General features: G+C 36.2%; 1 protein-coding gene across 1 annotated transcript; it reads left to right on the top strand.

Annotated features, from left to right (window-relative positions):
- Window positions 1-90: 90 nt before the first annotated feature.
- On the top strand, window positions 91-22,395 carry LOC127949364 (gamma-tubulin complex component 3 homolog). The gene is made up of 22 exons (XM_052546477.1): window positions 91-356; window positions 770-877; window positions 1,867-1,934; window positions 2,036-2,119; window positions 2,215-2,426; window positions 4,238-4,410; window positions 4,807-4,919; window positions 7,016-7,141; window positions 8,617-8,685; window positions 8,954-9,086; window positions 10,697-10,863; window positions 13,838-13,948; window positions 15,296-15,404; window positions 17,236-17,425; window positions 17,550-17,685; window positions 17,777-17,845; window positions 19,182-19,317; window positions 19,414-19,502; window positions 19,574-19,705; window positions 19,780-19,920; window positions 21,024-21,140; window positions 21,649-22,395. The coding sequence occupies exons 1-22, from the start codon at window positions 281-283 to the stop codon at window positions 21,808-21,810; spliced, it is 2,721 nt and encodes a 906-aa protein (XP_052402437.1). The 5' UTR covers window positions 91-280; the 3' UTR covers window positions 21,811-22,395.
- The last annotated feature ends 129 nt before the right edge of the window (window positions 22,396-22,524 follow it).

The following is a 22,524-nucleotide window of genomic DNA, read 5'->3' on the forward strand; positions in this document are numbered from 1 at the left end:
TTATTATTATTATTATTATTCAACTAATTTAATTATGCTTTGCATAACGTTTGTCAGAAGGAACGATTTCCCGGGTCTCATTTCCCAGCCGGCTGTTTTCCCGCTGCGCACCGCTGCTGTGTTTTCCATGAACAGTCCGACTTTTGAGCGCTTTTCGGCGGGTTCCGTTAAAATGGCGCTGCTGTTGCCAGGAGCTGAACCCCAGCAGACGAAGTGACAGCGGTTAAAAACACACCGTGGACCGTTTCTGCTCGCACGGAAGGTACTATGTACGAGAACAATGGCGACGCTTGATCAGAAATCCCCCAACGTGCTTCTGCAGAATCTGTGCTGTAAGATCACGGGCAAGAGTGAAGGTAAACACACACATTTCATCTGCCACACAGCTGCTAAAACATGATTAGTGTTGCAGTGGTGGACTAGGCTGTGTGTTTCAATGAAAACAGACAATGTGATGTCATATGTTAATGTTTGTGACTGCTGCTGTCATACTTCAAATGATAGACAGATATTTCACTTTACTGTTGAACAAGACACTTTAGAAACAACAGACATACCAGAATATGATCCCTGCTTTCAGTTTCCTGAAAAGGAGTTAATGTCTTATGTATGTGTAATCAGATACCAATTTCACTCTATGGATTCTGACATTAATAGCAAGTAGATGGACTGAAATGTGTCTTAATTTTTTCAGCTCCAGCTCTTTAGATTGTTTATATTGTGGTATCTGCTCATGAAATCCATCTGTTGTTTGTGTATCCTCCGTCAGCTGATGTAGCTCTTCAGTTCCAGTATGCCGTGAGGGTCATCGGAAGTAATTACGCACCCACAATTGAACGGGATGAGTTTTTGGTGTCTGAGAAGATTAAAAAAGAATGTGAGTAATTTGAAACCCTGTCCTTACTTTATTCAAGTGCAATTATACATGCAGGAGGCTGCTCTACAGGGCTTAACACTAAGGATTTTTATTTTAAGACTGTTTGGTGGATCAGTGTATGTGCATGTCATTTGCTGTCAGATTGTAGCAGACTTGCTGTCAGCAGGCATTTCATAATCTTGACTGACAAAAATATTAATAATTTTAATGACCTCATTTGAAATGGAATATCATGTTTATTTACTGTTTTGTTTTATTTCTGAAAATGTATAATTATTCCAGTGAACTACTTGTCTTTACTCTTTAGCCTAATAAACAATGCTTAAAGCTTAATAAACTGTAGTTTAAAATGAATTATTACATTTTTGTGAAGTTGGTAGACCTACTTTATCATTTATGTTTTCTATTTGAAGACATAAGAATTTGTCAGTTTATGTTGCTTGTTGTTGGTTTAGTTGCTGCTGCTATTAAATCAATTTAATAACTAGGAAATGTTTTTGATCAAATGACAGTAATGGACATGTTTTAAAAAAAAATTCCTGGGAAATATTGTGAATGTTTTTTTTTTCTATTCTATGATTATGAAAGATGCTGTATATTTTTATTTATTTTATATTGTGTTAATATTATTGTATATTTTTAAATTGTTGTATACAATTCATTTAAGTTTTGTTATTGAGACCATTTTAAATCGTATTATTCCTGAGTTTGCTGACATGGCATAAAATGGTAAATAAATAAATTGCAGTTCTATAACAAAAACAGAAATAAAACATGTTGCATATCTGTTATCGGACATATAAGCATACAAAAAAATCAGGTCTAAAAAAAATTAGTACTGGTTAATCTGTATTACAATACTGGCCCAGTAGTGCTAGTGACTGTTCTATCAACAGCACCTAATCTCATTAGGCTATCCCTCAGTGTTTCTGGTTTATTCAAATAAGATGCAAAAATAAAAAAAATATTTATTTTCTTATTTAATGTAGTGCTGAAACAAAGACGGGAAGCAGATGCTGCCCTTTTCTCCGAGTTGCACAGAAAGCTTCAGACCCAGGTCTGTATTCAGCTCAGTTATGCATGATGCATATAGATTAAATATAATGGATGGCACGTGATATGGTTAAATATGCTGATTGATTTGATTCTGGTGAACAGGGTGTACTGAAACATAGATGGTCCATCTTATACCTCCTGCTCAGCCTTTGTGAGGACCCAAGGAAGCCGTCTAACCGTGTTCCTGTATGTTACTGAGATGTTTTTCCAAGTTTTTCTACAGATACTACACAATAATGTGGTAAAAATTATGTTACATTGTTCTTCTTTCCCCTTCACAGGTGTGTAGTTATGGAGCTCTGCTTGCCCAGGGTTTGCCTCGTGATGTCCACTCCACCCCGTTTTACTACGCCCGTCCCCAGAGCCTCCCGCTCAGCTACCCAGAGCGCTCAGCCACTGCCCATAACTCCAGCATGGCTACCAGTGGCATCGGCAGTATGGGAGCATTCACGATCAATGGGCCTGGGCCGACCCCTCCGTCTCTGCTCACTGGGTGAGTGACCGTGATGGACTGACTAGTGAAGATTGTTTTCCATACAGTGACCATGGCCTCTCAAGCTCAAAAAGGACAAAATAAGAGCCATAAAAGTCACATGTTGCACCAACTTAGGTGTCAGTAATGCCAAACAACACGGATACATTTGTCATGTGATTATGTGAAAATAAACTTAAATTTTTCAGTTTTAGATTTCTTGGCTGTTGTGCTATGTGATAACTAAATTATTCTTCAGATTTTCCCTTTTTAAGGTTTAAGGAAGAAGGTCGGTCATACAAGTAAGAGCATTATTTAAAATGATGACAGAATTTTCATTATTGAGGTGAACTATCATCTTTTTGAACATTCTCTTTATGAAGTTTTTCTTTTTACATTGGCACAAGAACAAAACACATTCCAATACAAATTTTAACACCTTTAAACAAATCCTAATTTAACAATGGATTTTAACATGGTAATGATATATGGAAAAAGAAAAGAGGGGGGGGCGGTTGCATATAAAATAAAACATATTATTTTTTTCTTTTCTTTTTAAGGGAAACTGATCTTTTCAAGTTGTAGGTAGGACATAACATTTTTAATCACTGACAAGCAGTGGAGTGGATCTTTCTGTTTCCAGTTGAGGAAAAACAGTCTACGTGTTAAGAATGAATCTAAATATTATATGCCGTTTTTTAGAATATTGTAAAAAATTACAATTTTAAATGGAAACAGTTTTCTGATTTAATGTTTTGAATATAATGTGTTCCTGTGATGGAAAATCAGAATTTTCAGCAGCCATTACTCCAATCTTCAGTGATGTGATCAGAAATCATGGTAAAATTTCTGAACACAGAGAGGTTTTGCAGATGTAGCATTTTGAGGTCAATGTCTGTTTATAGGTAGTATTTTATTACAGTCTGTTAAAAATGGTTTCATTTATTTGTTTCTCAAGTTTATTTCAACAGATGTTTACAGACTTTTTTTTCAGTAATTGTGTTTTGTCTACAGGGAAAATAATCATGTCTCATGTATAGAAGTTTTCACTTTGTGTGCTTAATAAACATTAGCAAAAAAATGTCTTTAAAAAGTGAAGCTGTTTCTATGAATAAAATAAAATAAATCTAGCAAAATTTGTTTGCATGTGCTATTGGTTTGACGTTTTGTTTTAGCACAATGTCTACACCCAACATGACTAATATTGCTCGCATTATATTCATTGAAATGCACGCAATGTTTCGTAAGTGTTATTTATTTTCGATTGCTTTATTGTGCTTCATTAAGTGCTTTATCCCAGCAACAGCTTATGACAAATAATATGTTTTTTTCCTTCTCTCCTTCTTTTTTTTTGTTCAGTAATGCAGCTGTTGTATTTGTAGCATGTTTAATTAAACTGCTGTACACTCATCTATTATTAAAGCAGCTGCCTAGCACCTGCAGCACTTAAGATATTTTAAATACGGCAATGTACTCCAAACCCTGAATTAATTGATTAATGGATTCATTTCGCAGTAAATCTGTCGAACCAACAGTCGCAGTAAAATCTCTGATCATCAGTGTCATCATCTATTTGAAGCTCACCATTACAGTTCCCACAGGTTTTGCTAATGGGTGTACGAGTTTCAAGAAAATGGGGTTTGAGAAGAAAATCCATGTAGCAAAAAGGCAATGCAAACATTTTAGTATTTTATTTATTTATTTATTTATTTATTTATTTATTTTTTTGACCCCCTGTAGTAGAGTTTGGCTATGAAATGATGAAATGCACAGGTTTTCAAATTAACTTGAGTGTATTTATAGGAAACTTCTGCCACTTTTGTAATTTTCAGACCTGGACCACAAGCTGTCGGTGAGTCTATGAGAGGGTCTCATCTAGCCTGGACTCTCCCGGTCTCCAGTTCACCCTCTGGGGCAGCTGCTGCCCCTCGTCCCCCGAGTGGACCCTCTTCCAGTCCGGCACCCAGACTCCCGCAGAGACCGAGACGGGATGGAGATGGCAGTGGTGAGTGTCTAAAGGGAATAGTCAGGATGTGTCTGTAGACAACTGGGTGATTATGTTCTAAAATAAAGATGGTATTTTAAAACTACAAATATAAATCACTGTTTAAGATATGTGCAGAACACCAGTGACGGGTGTCTGGGAGTTTTATGCTGTAGATGCCATAAATGTTTCACTCTGAATACAAACTCTTGACTGGTTAATTGTAATTTACATTTGATTCTTATCCTTTTGGGAAAAGATATTCCCTCCGTGAAAGAGAACTATTTCAGAGGTGTTAAAGATGCACTCCGCCACATGGCATCTTTCTCTGTCACAGATATATATGAGTGTGACCTTTACAGCACTTTAATTAAAATTCTCCCCTTTCACTGTATTTTTCTATCTCCTCTGGCCCAGCTGAGATCGGGGAGGCTGCTCTCGTCCGAGACATTCTTTATGTTTTCCAGGGAATAGATGGAAAGTTCATCAAGATGTGCAGCCCAGAAAACTGCTACAAAATTGATTTAAAGGTGATTCTTTATTAGCTGTATTTTCCTTTCATTCTGGTTTTGTCTTTCTCTTGATTTTTGTTCATTCGCTCACATGCAGACTATTTAACTATAGTAATTAGGCTGTTTATGATTGCTGTGAAGCATAAAGGAACAATCAAATGACATTTTATGAAAGGTGCTTGTCACATTTCAATATAACGGTTGGAATATAGGTATATGTACAGTTCTGTTCAAAGTAGTGAATCCTTTCAAGAGATGCATTAAATTGATCAAAAGTAAAAGGAAAGACCTTTTATATGTTACAAAAGGTTTCTTTTTCAAATCAATTCTATTTTAGAAAGTTGAAATTGGTTGATTAAAGAATCCTAAAAAATACTGCATTTCCCACTCTCCGCACCACAACTGTTTGTAACATTGATAACAAGAAATGAAAATCAGCATATTAATAATAATTTCTGGAGGATCATGTGACACTGAAGACTGGTGTTTTGATGCTAAACATTCAGCTTAGCATCACAGGAATAAATTACATTTTAAAATCTCTTAAATTAGAAAATATGTTTGATCAAATAAAAGCATTCTTGGTGAGCTTCATAGACTTCAAAAACGTTTTTAAACAAAAAGTATACCAACTTCCAAGTTTTCAAAAGTAGTGTACATTAGCATAAAATGTTAAATGAAGCAATAATGTTTCAAGGTTATTAAATATGAATGTAGTTACAAGATTATAATCAAACATTAGCTTGCTCTGTTATAGTAAAGCAGATTTTTAATGACCACTCTTTTAAATGGGACCGCAAATAAAATGCTTCTGAAAGTTTATTTAATCGTAATGTACAGCCAGTCGAAATCACTCAGCCATTCATAATGACTGTATTGTGAAGAAAATTAACAAAGGGCTCTTTACTAGCTTTTTTTAAGTTCTTCCTTTATTTACTCCTCACTTCTGCTATGGTACAAACACTTCAGATGTCAGACTGAGATTCTGGGAAGTAATTATGAGCAGAATGTTCTAGTGTGGCACTTCTTATAAAAGTACTTGTAACATGAGTTCTTATTAAACAAACTTAAGTAGGAGCACCTGTAGACACTTATGTAAGTGCATAATGGGAAATATAGAAGCATTGATCTCAGCTGCTTCTGTCTGGCTACAACTCACGTGGCCTCTTCCTTTTTCTTTTCTTTTTTTTTAAATTCCTGGCAGACGTTGATCGTGAATCAGTTAATCGATCAGGTGTCTTTTTTAAGTGACACTTTTACAATGGTGCATCTATTTGTTTGAAAAAGAACAATGTGCTTTTTATGTCCAGTGAGGTTGGCTGGGTAAATAGACACTTTGATGGGCCAGAGCTGTTTGTGTTCGTTCTGAACGTGACACACATATAGTAATCAAACCATTAGACCACAGAAAACCTAAAAATCAAACCATTTCAATGTCACTTTTTATGCATTATATGATTATATTTAGCATAGAATCGATATTAATGTGAGGGTATTCCTTGACATTTACCCAGAAGTCATTAGTTTCCAGTAATCTATGGATTACTGTTTTAAGAAACTCATTTTTTTTGCATGTTTCCTTTTAGTTCTGTGAGAATCTGTAAGAAATGAACTCTTCCTTATGGTATTCAGTCTGAGATTTGCTGTAGCTGCTTTGTCTTCGTCTCTGTCTTGGGGGGAAAAGTAAAAGAACTGGTTGTCTGTTTGGTAACCGGTGACCTTTACAAGTGAAAACTTAATCAAAGACTTAAATGAGCCTTTTATTAAAAGTTATTAAAGAGCTTTTGTGTTGAATGGAACAGATGTTGCTCACGAAGTCTCAAAATAAGTGAAAGTCAAGAGATTAGCTAAAGCCGTTTCTTCAAACTGATGAGATGTCTTTGCTACTGTGTCCAAAGGGCGGATTACATCCTGGCCAGTTCACAGGCAGCCTACACTAAAGCTCACTTTCATTTTCCACACTTTCCCACTCCTTTTCTTACAGCAGATGTTTCAGTTTAATTTTTAAAAACAAATACATTCTAGTCATTTTACCTATAGTCTGTTATGACGGGATCTTAAACTCCTGCTCTGCATGTTGTGAGAGACTAAATAACTGTATGTTTTGTCTATAGGTGCCACTGTGTAAGTCTCTAAGAGACACTAGCAGCAGGCTCGCTGAGCTCGGCTGGCTCCACAATAAGATTAGAAAATATACAGATTCCCACAGCCTGGATCGAGCCTTTGGCCTAGTCGGGCAGGTAGGAAATGTGACATGACGGGAAATGAACATATCTATCATATGTAACCCTAACCCCTAATGCAAAGTTATACTTTTTTTTTTTTTTTTTAAGAAATTATTTACTTTTATTCAGAAAAGATGCATTAAGATGATCAAAAGTAAGAGTTAAGATGACTACATTTTAACCATATATTTCTATTTTAAATAAATTCTGTTCTTTTGATTTTTTTTTTTTTTGTATCAAACAATGACAATAAACAATGTCAATAAAATGTTTTGATAACACTTTCATATCTTGACATTCACTGTATCATATCTTGACATTGTTTAAGATCTGTACAGTATCTTACTATAGCTTGTTAGTGGTTAGATGTTGAGTGTTATTTTAGTGTTTCCTATGCAGCCAATGTTAATTGATGTGAGTTTAATACTCCAACTGAAAAAAAATGCAATGTTTTATATGGTTACATTTGACTTTGGTCCACTTAATCAATCGACTATACGCAACTTTGCAACTACATGCCAACTAACTCTCATTAGAGTATTAGTATGCTTAAGAATGGTTGAATTTAGTATTGTAGAATTAGTCGACGTACTTGCAAATAGCTGGACTTATAGCTGGTTGATCATCATATTAAAGTGTTAGCATATATTTACAGTAGCACACATACTAATACTCCAGTACCCGCTAGTTGACATGTGGTTGCACAGTTACTTTATCAACAGCTGTCTAACGGATACAATCAAAATAATCAAACTGATATTACAATAAAAATAGTTCAATCAAATGTGTCATATTACACATTTATCTGATCTTATGGCTGTTTGAGAGATTATTTTTATTATTATTACTACTACTTATTACTGGTCTTTGACCGCTTTAAGTAAAGTAGCATCAGAAAAATGGCAAGATATGAGACTTATAATATATTATAACTATGAGAAATATAATCCATTCTAAAAGTGGATGCAATTTGTTCATTGTGTTATAAATCATCATATTCTTAAAAGCTATAACCACAAATAAGTAAATATTATAATATATTAGAACTGTTCTTATGAATATTCATGAGATGATACAACGTTATAAGGTTTTTTATAATGCATTATGCATTCATTATAATGTCTTAAGAATACACTTAAAATGTATTATAAATACGGGCTTCATAGAAAGTGTTACCAATTGTTTTTTTAACAGCAATTCAGCACATTAGAATGATTTCTGTAGAATCAGACACTGAAGACTGGAGTAATGGTGCTAAAAATTCAGCTTTGCATCACAAGAATAAATTATATATTTAAAATATATTAAATTAGAAAGTAGTTATTTTTTTATTTTGAATAATATTTTACAATATGATTTTATTGTATTTTTAAATAAATAAATAAAAATATATAAAAAAAAAAAAAACAGTTGATTGTAGTCAGGAATAATTCAGGAATTTCACACACACTAATTTCAGTAACCCTTTTGCTTCCTGTTTTCATCCCTAGAGTTTTTGTGCTGCATTGCATCAAGAGCTGAAGGAGTACTACAGATTGTTGTCTGTACTTCATGCACAGGTGAGTCTGGGACACCACTTAATGCGCAGGGGAAAATGTGTGTTTGACCCTGAAACATTCGTTTGCTCATGCCTGAATTTTCCGCCGCTGGTTCCTACCTGGAACAGTCTGCTGGATAATATATAATAAAGTAGAGCCTTGTCCAATTTATGTACTCTGTCTTAAATAACCCTGTCAAAAGCATCTTGTGAAAAGCACAATAAAACCACCAAGCATGAGAACCAGCACCATTTCAGTGGAAAGCTGTAACTGACGTGTATGTGTTTAGCTCCAGGTGGAAGACGATCAGGGTGTAAACATGAGCGTGGATAACAGTCTGACTCTAAAGAGACTGCTGGTGTGGACCTACGACCCCAAGATTCGGCTGAAAACACTAGCCGCACTGGTGGACTACTGCCAAGGTTAGTGGTGGTACATTTCATTAAAAAGATACAATCTGCAGCACAATACATTTAAAATGTAGTCAGCATTAAAAGAGTAGTTAACTTCCAGAACAAAATATCTAAGAAAGCAGCAGGGTCGATATAATTATTATTATTACTATTTTTTTATATTTAAGAAATTTGAAATAATTTGACAATCGATTACTGATACATGTGTAATATAAACATTTACTTTAGATGACAAAGTATTTTTCACAAATAAATATTTAATTAAAATATAATTAAAAAGTAAACACTGTAACCAACAGGGCATTCAGTATTCTGGGAAGTTTGTGTGCACTGGGAATCATATTTTTCAAATAAAGCAAGGGCACCACTCATTTTACAAACAGCACACAATGAAAATGATATGAATATGACAGTGGGCAAATGCATAAAGAATTTTCATAATTTGAAATCACGAGTTTAAAGTTTAAAGCATTCACTTCACACGGACCGACTGTCACAAAGAGAACACACGATAATGCTGGATAAAAATGCACAATTCACAAGATTTCACAGCTAAGTTTGCAAGGTTTTTGAAATTAAATGTTTATTAGTCATTAAAAGATTTGTTTAAATTATATAAATGCATATTTGCTTAATGCTGACGGCAAAAGAGAAAGTATTATAATCATTACCTTTCTATTACTAATAATATAAATGCAATCGTTATAATACTTTTTGTATACATTATTTCCTTTGTTTAACCGTTCTATCCAATTATTAGACAGACTTCTATCCATATTAGACAGAACTGTTAACGACGACAGTGAACAAGATTGAGAATGTGAGCTGTGTGTGCTCAGGCAACGTCAAAATAAAAGTCCCGCCTTAAACACATTGGTCAAGCAGAAAAGCGTATCGGCTAATGCTGATATTTGAAAAATGCCAAATATCGGCCGATATATCGGTCGACCACTAGTACTCACCCCCTTGTCATCTAAGATGTTCATGTCTTTCTTTCGAACATACCATTTCAGGAATTTTCCCCATATAGTGGACCTATATGGTGCCCACGAGTCTTAAAATGCAGTTTAAATCCAGAATCAAAGGGCTCCTAACAATCCCAGCCAAAGGAAGAAGTGTCTTATCTAGCGAAACAATCAATTATTTTCTAAAAATTTTTTTTACAATTTATGTACTTTATAACCTCAAATGCTCATCTTGTCTAGCTCTGTGTGAACTTTGTTTTTTCCGGTTCATGACAGTTGAGGGTATGTCGAAAAACTACCATTTCATTCTCGTCCAACTTCAAAATCGTCCTATAATTTTTTTTTTTTTTTTTTTGCTAGATAAGACACTTCTTCCTTGGCTGGGATTGGTAAGAGCCCTTTGATGCTGCATTTAAACTGCATTTTGGAAGTTTAAACTCGTGGGCACCATAGAAGTCCACTATATGGAGAAAATTCCTGAAATGTTTTGCTCAAAAACTATTTCTTTACAACTGAAGAAAGAAAGACATGAACATCTTGGATGAAGTTTTTGTTCTGGATGTGAACTACTCCTTTAATGTCAAACTCCTGATTATATTTCACAGTAATAAGGTGCATTTAGGTCAAAGATTTGATTTCACATAACTCTCTCAGGGCGTAAAGGAGGAGAGTTGGCCTCAGCTGTACATGCTTATGAAAAGACGGGTGACCCTCACATGAGAGCGTTGATCCAGCACATCCTTGGTCTGGTGTCCCACCCCATTCTTAACTTCCTGTATCGCTGGATCTACGACGGGGAGCTGGAGGATACGTACCATGAGGTCAGGACTCATGACACACTGCTTGTTTTTGCAAATTCACTTCCAGCTATCCTTGTTAGAACTTTCTGTTTTCGTCCAGACTGTAATTCATTACTTGAGCAGTTACTTTAAAGTCAGCACACTGCAAAACTATGTACTCAACTGCATGGTATGAGGGTCCATGCCAAAGTTGGTAACAGTGCCACCTATGGATCGCGAGATATGAAAAATTGCTATTTTGGCGCCTAACTTTTGAACTGTTAGTCAGAAGGGGGATCATCAACACCACAGGTACCAAGTTTGAACACAGCGCCACCTAGTGTTCCAGAGATATAATGACTTTTGCAAAAATGCTTATAACTTTTGAAAATATTTTTTTTTTTTACATCCTTTCATTCCCTGCTTAATGCCAATTCTGACAATGTCTCATTTGTCTTTTTCTATCAGTGTATCTGTCCACCATATTGAAGTAAATGATAAACAGTTTTTTTTGCTACTCCTCCTTCAAATTTTGCCCAGTTTTGTCCAAAATCTGGTCATATGATCTTTGGACCAAGCCGCACAGAAATTACTGGAAAATTACTTAATAATCCAGATCCGCACTTAGTGTAACATAGTGTAAATATAATCTATAGCTATTTGCACTTAGTGTACATAGCATCCATTGCCATTTACACTTAGTGCATATAACCGCTGCCTTAATTTGCTGACTCCATCGACTTCAAACAGCTGTAGCTCATTCATTTTTCATCTGATTCCAGCAAATCATACATTATTTTGAATAAATAGAGAAATAAAATGTAAAAAGATTTACTCATTTTTGAAAATTTGTTCATCGGGACTCATTTTGCCAAAACAGGTCACATATATTGTTCCTTTAGTTAATTTAGTGTAAAAAACAAAAACAAAACATGCCTTTTAATATTTTTACCTTGATTTTTACACTTTTTTTTTTTTTTTCCTCCTCCTCGTTCTTAAATTATATATTTGGTAACTACTTGGTTGAGTTGTAAATACCACTTAAAGGGGGGGTGAAATGCTCGTTTTCACTCAATATCCTGTTAATCTTGAGTACCTATAGAGTAGTACTGCATCCTTTATAACTCCAAAAAGTATTTAGTTTTATTATATTCATAAGAGAAAGGTAGTCTGTACCGATTTTTCCCGGAAAAACACGACCGGCTGGAGGCCCGACGTGTGGGCGGAGCTAAAGAATCACGAGCGCCAGTAGGCTTTTGCGTTGAGAGCACGTGGAAGCTGTGACATTACCGTGAGGGAAAAACCATCATCCAAAACAAACCATGGATTGCAGTCAGATTCAGCCGTTTATTTATGATCCAGAATCAGATCCCGAGGCTGAAACTGAACGAGAGCAGCATCAGCAACGACTCGCTCCGAGCGGGGCTCGAACCCGGGTCTCCGGCATGGGAGGGGACGCACTAACAAGGAGGCAGAGATATTTGAAGCAGTTTTACTCACCGCCTGCGGTTCCAACACACGATCGTGACCCTTTTTCGTTGGGATTGCATCATCCTTAAGAAATAAACGATAGGAAAATCCGGTGTCAAACTGGGCCATGTTTGTAAAACAAGCATCTTCGAAATGCAGGAAACAAACACAAACACTTGCACAACTCCGTTGAGGCTCTGTAAAAATAAACTACATCCACTGGTCCCTTAATGCTGTTTTTTTTTTTTGTGCAGGGTTGTCTTGACCTGGCAACCAAAAACACACTTCTTTTGTGACATTTCGCAATGCTCTCGCTCTGATAAGTGAATCGCTCTGATCAGTGAAATGTCTGTGCTCAGCCTCGCTGTACGGGAGTGCGTGCTCTTCCGGCAGAAGTGCCCTTAGCACCCATATAAGGAAATTCCGCTCCATCTAACGTCACACAGAGCCATACTCGAAAAAAACTTTCCGAAACTTGTGATAAACCAGGAAGGAGTATTTTGGGAACAAAAATACTCCTTCAAACGTACAACTTAATTTTTGAAACTTTGTCCATGTTTAGCATGGGAATCCAACTCTTTAACAGTGTAAAAAACTCAGTATGCATGAAATAGCATTTCACCCCTCCTTTAATACAAAGTTAATACATAAAAAAAAATGTATATATATTTGTTCCACCATATAATGGAAGCCAAGCTCGGGCCAGTGTCCTCCAATTGACTCCGTTGACTTGTGCACTGTTGTGTGTCTGAGAAAACAGCTGCACTTGAGTGTGATTTAGTGTTCCAGACACAGTGAACCACCGTCTCCTACACATAGATGAGGGTGCGCTAATGGGCTCGTCTCCTTCCACTGCCTCTATGGCCTTCTGTCTCTTTTTCCCTCCACTATCACTCTCACATCTACTTCTCCTTGTCCTCCACCATTACCAAATAGTGTCAATGAATCTTTCGCTACTTAGTCTATGCCCATTCAACTAAGTTTGAAGTCATCGGGCGTAGAAGAGTTATCAACTCTCAGCTTCCCCTCTGCACGGGAACCAATCAGAGGCTCCTGCCTATAATCACAGGATTTAATCTCGCCCTCGCTGAAGTGTAACAGGCTTTTTCACAGTGTAAGCAGTGTTGAGGGTGGAGGTGATGGAGAGGGTTATATACTAATGTACCCATCGAAGCTGTACTCCTCCTGGGCCAAGGGTTTATGAGCTCCTCGTTTCGCTCGCCATCGTTATTCATGGCAATAGTCATTTTAATAGTTGCCGTGATGAAAGTACTGATGAGCTCTTCTACGTTCGTTCCTTCCATCTGTGTAATTACAGCAGAAGGTCATTTGTAGTGTTACAGCAATAGATGACCAGTCCATAGAAGTCATTTATTTGTCTTTGAGCTGCAGTGATGTGTGTGTGTGTGTGTGTGTGTGTGTGTGTGTGTGTGTGTGTGTGTGTGTGTGTGTGTGTGTGTTTGTTACAGGTCATAGCATTATAACTTTCCTAAAAAAAATAAAAAATAATTAAGATCTCTATCTGACTATGGAAACCTGTGTTCAGTTCTTTGTAGCCTCAGACCCAGCGGTGAAGACCGACAGACTGTGGCATGACAAGTACTCTCTGAGGAAGAGTATGATCCCCTCCTTCATCACCATGGATCAAGCCAGGAAGGTACAGCACTGACATCATGAGAGTGCATCATGTACTTTCATTCCATATTACATTGTGTACTTTACATTGGATTACTTTGAGTTAAAATCTGTCATGGCATATTGTAGATGTCATTGATCTATGAACAAGACCTACACTAATCAGTGGCTTCATAGTTGCTTATCAGGACCAGTCAAAAGAGTCTATAAAATGTTATCTAGAAGATTCTGATCCTTAAAAATGGCTTGGGACCTCCATCAATATAAGTCTTAGGGACATACATGGAACATATAATGAGCATACACAAAAAAAAAGGTGAGTGGGTGAATGAGCAAACAAATAAAACAATTAATACACTAAAACGCTTTTACATGTCAAATATGATCTATATTACCTTTATTATTTATGTAAAATAGGCATTATTTTGATCTATTTCTACAGTACCTCAAGCCTGTGGTCAAAATATATTTATGAGTACAGAAAATATTATAATATAACTATATTATATAATACAATAGTGTAACCAAAAAAATAATAATTTATAAAAAGCACAGTAAATAATACACTTATAATACAAATATACAATATGATGTATAATATTTTTTATATGTATAAAATATAAATAAATATACATTATATTATATTTATCCATTGTAATTATTATACCACATTTACAAAAAACACAATGTAAAAGTGTACAAATGTACCGTATTTTTCGGCCCATAAGTCGCACCTGAGTATAAGTCGCATCAGTCCAAGTCCAAAAATACGTCATGATGAGGAAGAAAACATATATAAGTCGCATTTATTTAGAACCAAGAGAAACCATTACCGTCTACAGCCGCAAGAGGGCGCTCTATGTTTTCAGTGTAGACTACAGGAGCAATGAGCAGCATAGAGCGCCCTCTGGCGGCTGTAGACGGTAATGTTTTCTCTTGGTCTAATCTTAGTTCATTTCTCTTGGTTCATGTCAAATTAATTTTGATAAATAAGTCGCACCTGACTATAAGTCACAGGATCAGCCAAACTATGAAAAAAAGTGTGACTTATAGTCCGGAAAATAAAGTATTTATTTTTATAAATATATTATTAGTAGTAAAAGTATTATTATTATAATTCTCAGTTTGTTGCTCTTCAGGTAAAATGTGTGGAATAAATTATATAATATCACACATATATAATATTGACCTAATTTATTATCAGCCACTCAGTACAGACTAGGAAGGATGTGTGTTTCGTGCAGCCAAGCAGTTCTCATACTTTCTTCTGATTTGATTGTTTAATGCAAGACAATAACTAATAGTGAGTCATTTTCAGACCGAAATAAGCCTATAATGATGTGTTTTCTTCTCTTCTGTCCTTCTCCAGGTTCTACTCATTGGCAAATCCATCAACTTCCTGCATCAGGTATGCCACGACAGGACGCCGCCGGGAAAGATCATGCCTGCCTCCAAATCCACCGACTCTCCCAAAGATGGTGAGCTAGCGCTAATGCAGTCGCTTAAAATAGCTGCGTTTATGCTAGCTAATGCAATATCTGTGGCTATAATGCCAGCTAATAGTTAAATAACCTGCTGAAAGCGAGGGATGGAGAAGGAGGAGAGAGAAGGATTGATCTGTTGTGGTGGAAAGTGCCGTTTTTGACCGCCTGTCTGTGGTGGTGTTGTCAATATCGATGCGGGCTCTATTTAACATCTTTTCTAACATGGCTAATCAATGCTCTTAGCCTCCAGCGTACATCTCTGTCCTTCAATGTGATTCCAGAAGGTTCTATATTTTCTTCTTTCTTTTGTCTGCATTGACTTTGTGCTTTACTTTTTCTGGCCTTAAAGCCATATAACCTTGCAAAAACGTAATGTTTTTTGGCAATAATCTTTCATGTTTACCATCATTTTGTAATACTTTTATAACACAGTCATGGTGATTATAGTTTCTAACTTATTTTTATTGTTTTTCAAATTTACTTTAAATCTAAGCTTGGTTTTAGTTGGTTTCAGAGGTTTTAGTAGTTAAAGTTTTTTCTTTAAGTTTTCAGTGTGTCAGTTAGGGGTGGGCGATATACCGGTAGACACGATTAACTAGTAGACATTTGTCAACCGGTAGAGATTTTGTACTATTTTCTCTATCGTGGTTACTCATGTGACATTGCTGTGCTACATGGTCACAAAAACGTATTATTTGCACGCATTTTTGAGCATTGCAGTTTAAAAACAAGTCATTTTAAACCACTGAAAAGCAATCGGCAGTGCAAGAGAACTCATTTTGTATTATGCACGTGCTGTCTGAGCATATAGTGATGATGGTGCTTGTAGAGCATGGAAGAATTGAACGGAGTTGTTTTTTCCACTTTATAGGCCTTGAACAGTTAAATACACACACCTGAATGGGTCAAAATGGAAGTCTTTGCAAGTATCTTCATAAACACAGTAATTAAGGTCTTAAGTGAAGGCAAAATTCACAAAAAAAAAAAAATGCATGTGTAACAATATTGGATCTGGGCAGCTCTTAAAGTGACAGCAGTATTAATATTCCTTTCATTCATGATAATCAAACAACAAAAGAGAGAAAATGTCTCACTGCTCTTGACTAAATCACCTTTGTAACTGTTGTAAATATATATTTAATTTACACAGTAAAGAATATGGAGACATTATTTAAAGCAAAAATAACTATATTTTGACATTGTTACCCTTGGAATAAAATTTATTTTATCTTACATACTTAATTTCTTAAATAATAAAATTTTGGTTATTATCTCCCACCCCTACTGTCAATTAAGTGATTCTTTAACTATTGTGTTATTCACACATAAAATTAGAAATCTTTTTAATTTATGTATACAAAAATCACACATATTCCTTTGAATACATTGCTGCTTGGTGGACAGAAAAACAAGATGCTGAATGCGTGTTAACTACAAAAAGATTTCAGTTTCACAATTTGTGTTGCTTATTTTATGTGTTAGTGTTTCAACCCATCTTTTTAGTTTGATTTAATTTCCCCCCATTATTTGTTTATGAGTTTTGTCTTTGTTCTACTTGTTCTACTAGTTTATCGTAACCCTGGTCACTGCTTATTTGTGTGTGAAAAGTCAGCTTGCAGTAAATTTCTGGCAATGTTTGCCATAAGGATTTACTAGGATAGTTTATTTTAATTTTGTCCTTTTTTTTCTTCCTTTGCCTCACTTTTCCTCTTCGCTTTTTCTTCATTTACCACTTTTCTTTCCACTTGTCGTATTTTCTCTCTCTCTCTATCTCTCTCGTCTTCGTTTTTGCTTTTATTGAGCACCCTGTGTATCTTGTTTTCAGCGGCAGTGTTGTTCACTGATCTGGAAGGGGCCTTTCAGAGTAAGATTGATGCTGCATATTTTGAGACCAGTAAGTATCTGCTGGATGTGTTGAATAAAAACTACCAGCTGCTGGAGCATCTTCAGGCCATGAGGAGATACCTGCTGCTGGGCCAGGGAGACTTCATCCGACACCTCATGGACCTCCTCAAGTAAGTTTGTGTGTGTGCTCCGGGGTGATCTTTCTGTTTCAGCTTGATTCTATTGCTGATTTATAACAGAACCCTTTTCTTTCTTGGAGTCATCAGTCTCCCTTTATCTCTCGCTCTCTCTTAGGCCAGAGTTGGTGAGGGCTGCCACCACTCTTTACCAACACAATCTAACCGGTATCCTGGAGACTGCTGTCAGAGCAACCAATGCCCAGTTTGACAGTCCGGAGATACTGAAGAGGCTTGATGTCCGGCTACTAGAGGTATTTAGAAAAATAAAAGGCAGGCTGATGGTAAATTTAAGTGCATAATTGTGCATCACTGAATATGGATCTTGTGTCCTGTTTTGTCCAGGTTTCTCCTGGAGACACTGGTTGGGATGTCTTCAGTTTGGATTATCATGTAGAGGGGCCCATTGCCACGGTAAATAAACTCTTTTGGCATAAGCCTAAAGTTAACTTTGTTTATCCAAGTTCTGTCCTTTAACTCTGAAATTGTTCATGATGTATTTTTCCTCACCAGCAGAATGACGAAGTCCACACACAGTCCTGAATGCAAAATGATTTTTCTGTTCACTTAAGGTTGATCCTTACTGTTAACCCTTAACACATTTGGGTTTTTTGACCTGGGAGAGATTTAAAACATTATGCAAATACATTTTTAAAAATGCATAGTTTTTAGCGGTTTAGTCGGATGGAGTCTAAGTCTGAGACTAGATCACTTGAGACTTGGATCGAGACCAAGGAGTGTCAGAGTGTCAGTCCAAGAACCAAGCAGTAAATTTCAGTGAGCCAAGGTGCTGGATTAACTGCAGCATTCATCTTTAATGTTGAACACGTATTAATGTGAAGTTATTCATCATAAACAATTTATTTTGTTGAAAAAAATCAAGTTATAACTATTTTATAAGCTTATTTTCCACCGGGTCAAAAATGACCCAGAATGCGAAAATAGTTAGCAGTTGTTGTTTTTTTGTTGTTGTTCTTGTTTTTGTAATGTAATCTGTGAATTATGCATACATTGTTAGGTTGGGATGCCTAAATTCACTTGTAGTTTTTAAAATGACTGATTTTAGTTTTTAGTGTTTATTTCTAATTTAGGTTGCACTTTATTTTACAGTACGTGTACTAACATGTACTTATAGTGTACTTACAGTGTATTTATCTAAGAAAGTTCTGGTAACACAAGGTACCTACATGGGGTAGGGTTGGGTTTAGGGGTAGGTTCAGGGTTAGAACCTAGTTATTACATAGTTATTGTAATTACTATAATAAGTACATAGTATGTACATGAGGATCAGGACTGTAAAATAAAGTGCTACCCTAATTTTAGTCTGTGAAAAAAAAAAAAAACAATAAGTGACATTTAAGGTAAAATACATGCAGCTGTGGTTTGCCGGGACTTTGCCATAAAAATGGTAGCAATATGGAAGCAACATTAAGGTTTTACATACTTAACTTAAGTCACAGTAAAAAAAAATTTATTTCATTTACTGATACAATGTAAACAGTTATTTCAATGAAAAACCATCAAATATGAGGTGTCATGCAGGGAATATTTCACTGTACAGTTAATTTTAAGTCGTTTTCCTGTAAATTATAAAATGACTTGTTTCTTTTTCATTTTCAAAAACCCCACCTAATTTTATATTTTTCTTACTGTATACAATCTGTATACTCTCACTGTATATAGTACTGGAACTTACTGTTAACTAATTAACAGCTTTTGCATCCCTAACCACATGTCATACCTGTGTCAGGTGTTCACCCGTGAGTGCATGAGCCACTACCTGCGAGTGTTTAACTTCCTGTGGAGGGCTAAAAGAATGGAGTACATCCTCACAGATATATGGAAAGGTCAAATGTGTAACTCCAAACTGTTGAAGAGCATGCCGGGTGAGTGCAGCATTCATTGTGTTCGATGAACATAAACCTTTGTGAGATTTAGCTTTCTCTGCAGACTGATAAGGTGTGTGATGTGTATTTGCACAGAGCTCTCCGGTGTGCTGCACCAATGTCACCTTCTCGCTTCCGAGATGGTTCACTTCATCCATCAGATGCAGTATTATGTCACATTTGAGGTACGTCCCTCTGTATGTATTGCCACCTGTTTCTCCTTCTATTATTTATCGTATTGTGTTTGTCACACTAGGTGTTGGAGTGCTCTTGGGATGAGCTGTGGAATAAGGTCCTGCAGGCTCAGGATCTGGACCATATTATAGCAGCTCATGACGTTTTCCTGGACACCATCATTTCTCGCTGCCTGCTGGATGTGAACAACAGGGTACGATGCATTTACACAGGGTAGTTGTGTACTGGTGCTGATCCCTCATGCTTGTCCTCCTGGTGTGTTTGCAGTCTCTGTTGAATCAGTTGCGTGCGGTGTTTGATCAGATCATTGAGTTCCAGAATGCTCAGGACACACTGTACCGCTCTGCTCTAGAAGAGCTGCAACTGCGCATCCAATTCGAGGACAAGAAGAGACAGAGGGAAGAAATGGTATGTATAGACAGTAAATCAAATCTGTGCTTTTCCACACATCTAGTGTAAGTATAAAATGAATATGTAATAATATTACAGTCATTATGTTTTCATCCTGCAGTCCAAAAAATATTTTAACATATCTGACAGGTGAAATGATTTATCAGCTATAGATATTTTATTGGCCATCTCCACATGAGAATTTGATTTATAAAAAATTGGTGCTGTTTATTCCTTGCATACTTGTGCCAGACAATCACAGCATCACTTTACTTGCAGCATCATGAGATGAACTAGTCTGTCTCCAGTCCAGTATAACTGCATTATGTTAACTTTACAGCTCAAATAATGCACATCTTTAATGGAAAAAATAAATTGCTTGACCAAAAATATGACCTTCATATACTTTTAAAATCTCCACAATGTCTTGGCCCATAGATTTAGAAAAATATTGCTTTTTTTTTTTTTTAAGAAAATTTCTAAATGCATCACTGTTTCCACAAAAAATTTAAGCAGCACAACAGTTTTTACTGATAATAATGACACTGATAAAGATTAGAAATTAGCCGCATATCAGAATGATTTCTGAAGGATCATGTGACACTAAAGACTGGAGGAATGATGCTGAAAATTCAGCTTTGCATCACAGGAATACATTACATTTTAAAATATATTAAAATAGTAAAGTTAATTTAATTGCAATAATATTAATAATATTAATAAATGCAGCTTGGTGAGCTTAAGAGACCTAAAAAATCTAAAGATCTTACCAAATTAATTGCTATAACCTGAAGTTCAAAGATAGCGAGACTTCTTATAGGCCAGAACATTACTAATGGTTAAGTCACATGTTCAGAGGGTCCATCGCTGTAAAGGTGTCTGATTATCTCCACACAAAGAGAATTATGTTCCACTCCTTTATTTGACTCTGGAAAGTGGCCATTAGCAAATTTATAGGCCGAAAATGGAAGCGGCTGCTCTTTTTATGGGGATGGTATTGGTTTTCTATTGCCATCGATTTTTTTTCTCTCTCTCTTCTTCCCTCATGTCAGCACAACAAATGTGTGTTAGTGTGTATCTTTTTGTTTGTGTTTGTTTATAGCTCTGCTTCTGTGTTTCAGGGCGAGTGGGGTGTAACAGCAGAGCAGGAGGCCGAGGAGAACAGACGTGTGCAGGAGTTTAAAGACACCATACCAAAAATGTGCTCTCAGCTCAGATTACTCACACACTTCTATCAGGTACCCTACACACCCTTTCATACACTTTAATATGCTCACCCAATAAAACTGAATTTATTTCAGGCATGCATAAAAAAAGTGCTGAACCAGCAGGTATCTGCGCGAGAGAACATGCTTAATGGTGTTCAGTAGGGCGTTTTATCCTGATCCAGACATTACGTCTGCTACAGTCAAACACTTAATGTGAATCTTATACAATTACAGCAGAACGTGGTCTATACCCGCCACATATCATCTCTGATAATAATGTAGAATGAACATTTATCATATTTTTATGTACAATTTTCTGATTAAAGCCCATATTATCGTTAACTCTTTATTCTGGGAAGACGTTTATGTTTTAGAGCTAACTGAATATTCTTGTCATATAAATGTATTCAGTATATTTGTATTAAATGCATAATTGGAATGTGTCCAAATTTCATTATGAATCAGAACTCAGTGCTAGAGTCTAGTTAGCTCAAGCAGCTGAAGCTCATCTAACCCTGAGATGGTTGTTTCTCTTTAGGGCATAGTTCAGGAGTTCCTGCGGCTGCTAATGACCTGCTCTGATGAGAGTCTTCAGTTCCTCAGTTTCCGTCTGGACTTCAACGAGCATTATAAGGCCCGTGATCCTCGCCTCCGGCCCTCGCTAGGGGCCACTAGAGGGAGACGAAGCTCCAACATCTGACCTTGCAGACTTTGGGAAAGTTGATGTTATGTGGTTGCTGTCAAGAGACTGTTTATTAATAGAGCCACTCAGAACTTTTCTGGTGTGCTGTAAGAAACTCATATAACAGGGAAACCGTATAGAAAATCCTATTCTAGTGTCATAACCCCAATAATTTCAGTCACACACAACCGACTGTCTAGTGGGTTTACTTGAGTTAATGTGTGAATATTAGTTTCAGTTTCGTTAAGATTTGTGTTTGTTTACATTTTTGGTAATATTTAAGTCTATTTGTTATTTACGATTCTTGATTTTCTTCTAATGCCCTTTCTTTTTGTGAGTTTGCTTGTCTTAAAGTCTCCTGATGTGGGAAAACAAAGGGGACAAATCTGATTGGCTGCGAAGTGGTGCTTTTGTGGCACCCTCTGGTTCTGGATCAGTTCTGAAGGAGCCTTTTTCCTCTTTCAAGTCCATTTTCATGATATATATATATATATACATAAAAAATGTCAATCAGTTCTTTTAATTTATATGGATGGACCTGTTAAAATGACATGCACTACAATGAACTACATGACCTCTGTAAGATCCTGTAAACTCACCTCATTTCATACATGCAAAATCAATTACCCACAATGCTGTGTGATCTTATCGAGCCTCAGGTTGATACTGTGAGGACAAAGATACTATTCTGAAGTATTGGATCATTATGGACAAGATTATAGATTACTGTAG

Source organism: Carassius gibelio, chromosome B1, assembly GCF_023724105.1.
Source record: "Carassius gibelio isolate Cgi1373 ecotype wild population from Czech Republic chromosome B1, carGib1.2-hapl.c, whole genome shotgun sequence".
Classification (NCBI taxonomy): Eukaryota; Metazoa; Chordata; class Actinopteri; order Cypriniformes; family Cyprinidae; genus Carassius; species Carassius gibelio.

Excerpts from the sequence above, each read along its gene's own strand:
- LOC127949364 (XM_052546477.1), top strand. The coding sequence starts at position 281 with ATGGCGACGCTTGATCAGAAATCCCCCAACGTGCTTCTGCAGAATCTG. Across the intron at positions 10,864-13,837 it reads TGGAGGATACGTACCATGAG|TTCTTTGTAGCCTCAGACCC; the intron begins GTCAGGACTCAT and ends ACCTGTGTTCAG. Across the intron at positions 19,921-21,023 it reads AGAGACAGAGGGAAGAAATG|GGCGAGTGGGGTGTAACAGC; the intron begins GTATGTATAGAC and ends TCTGTGTTTCAG.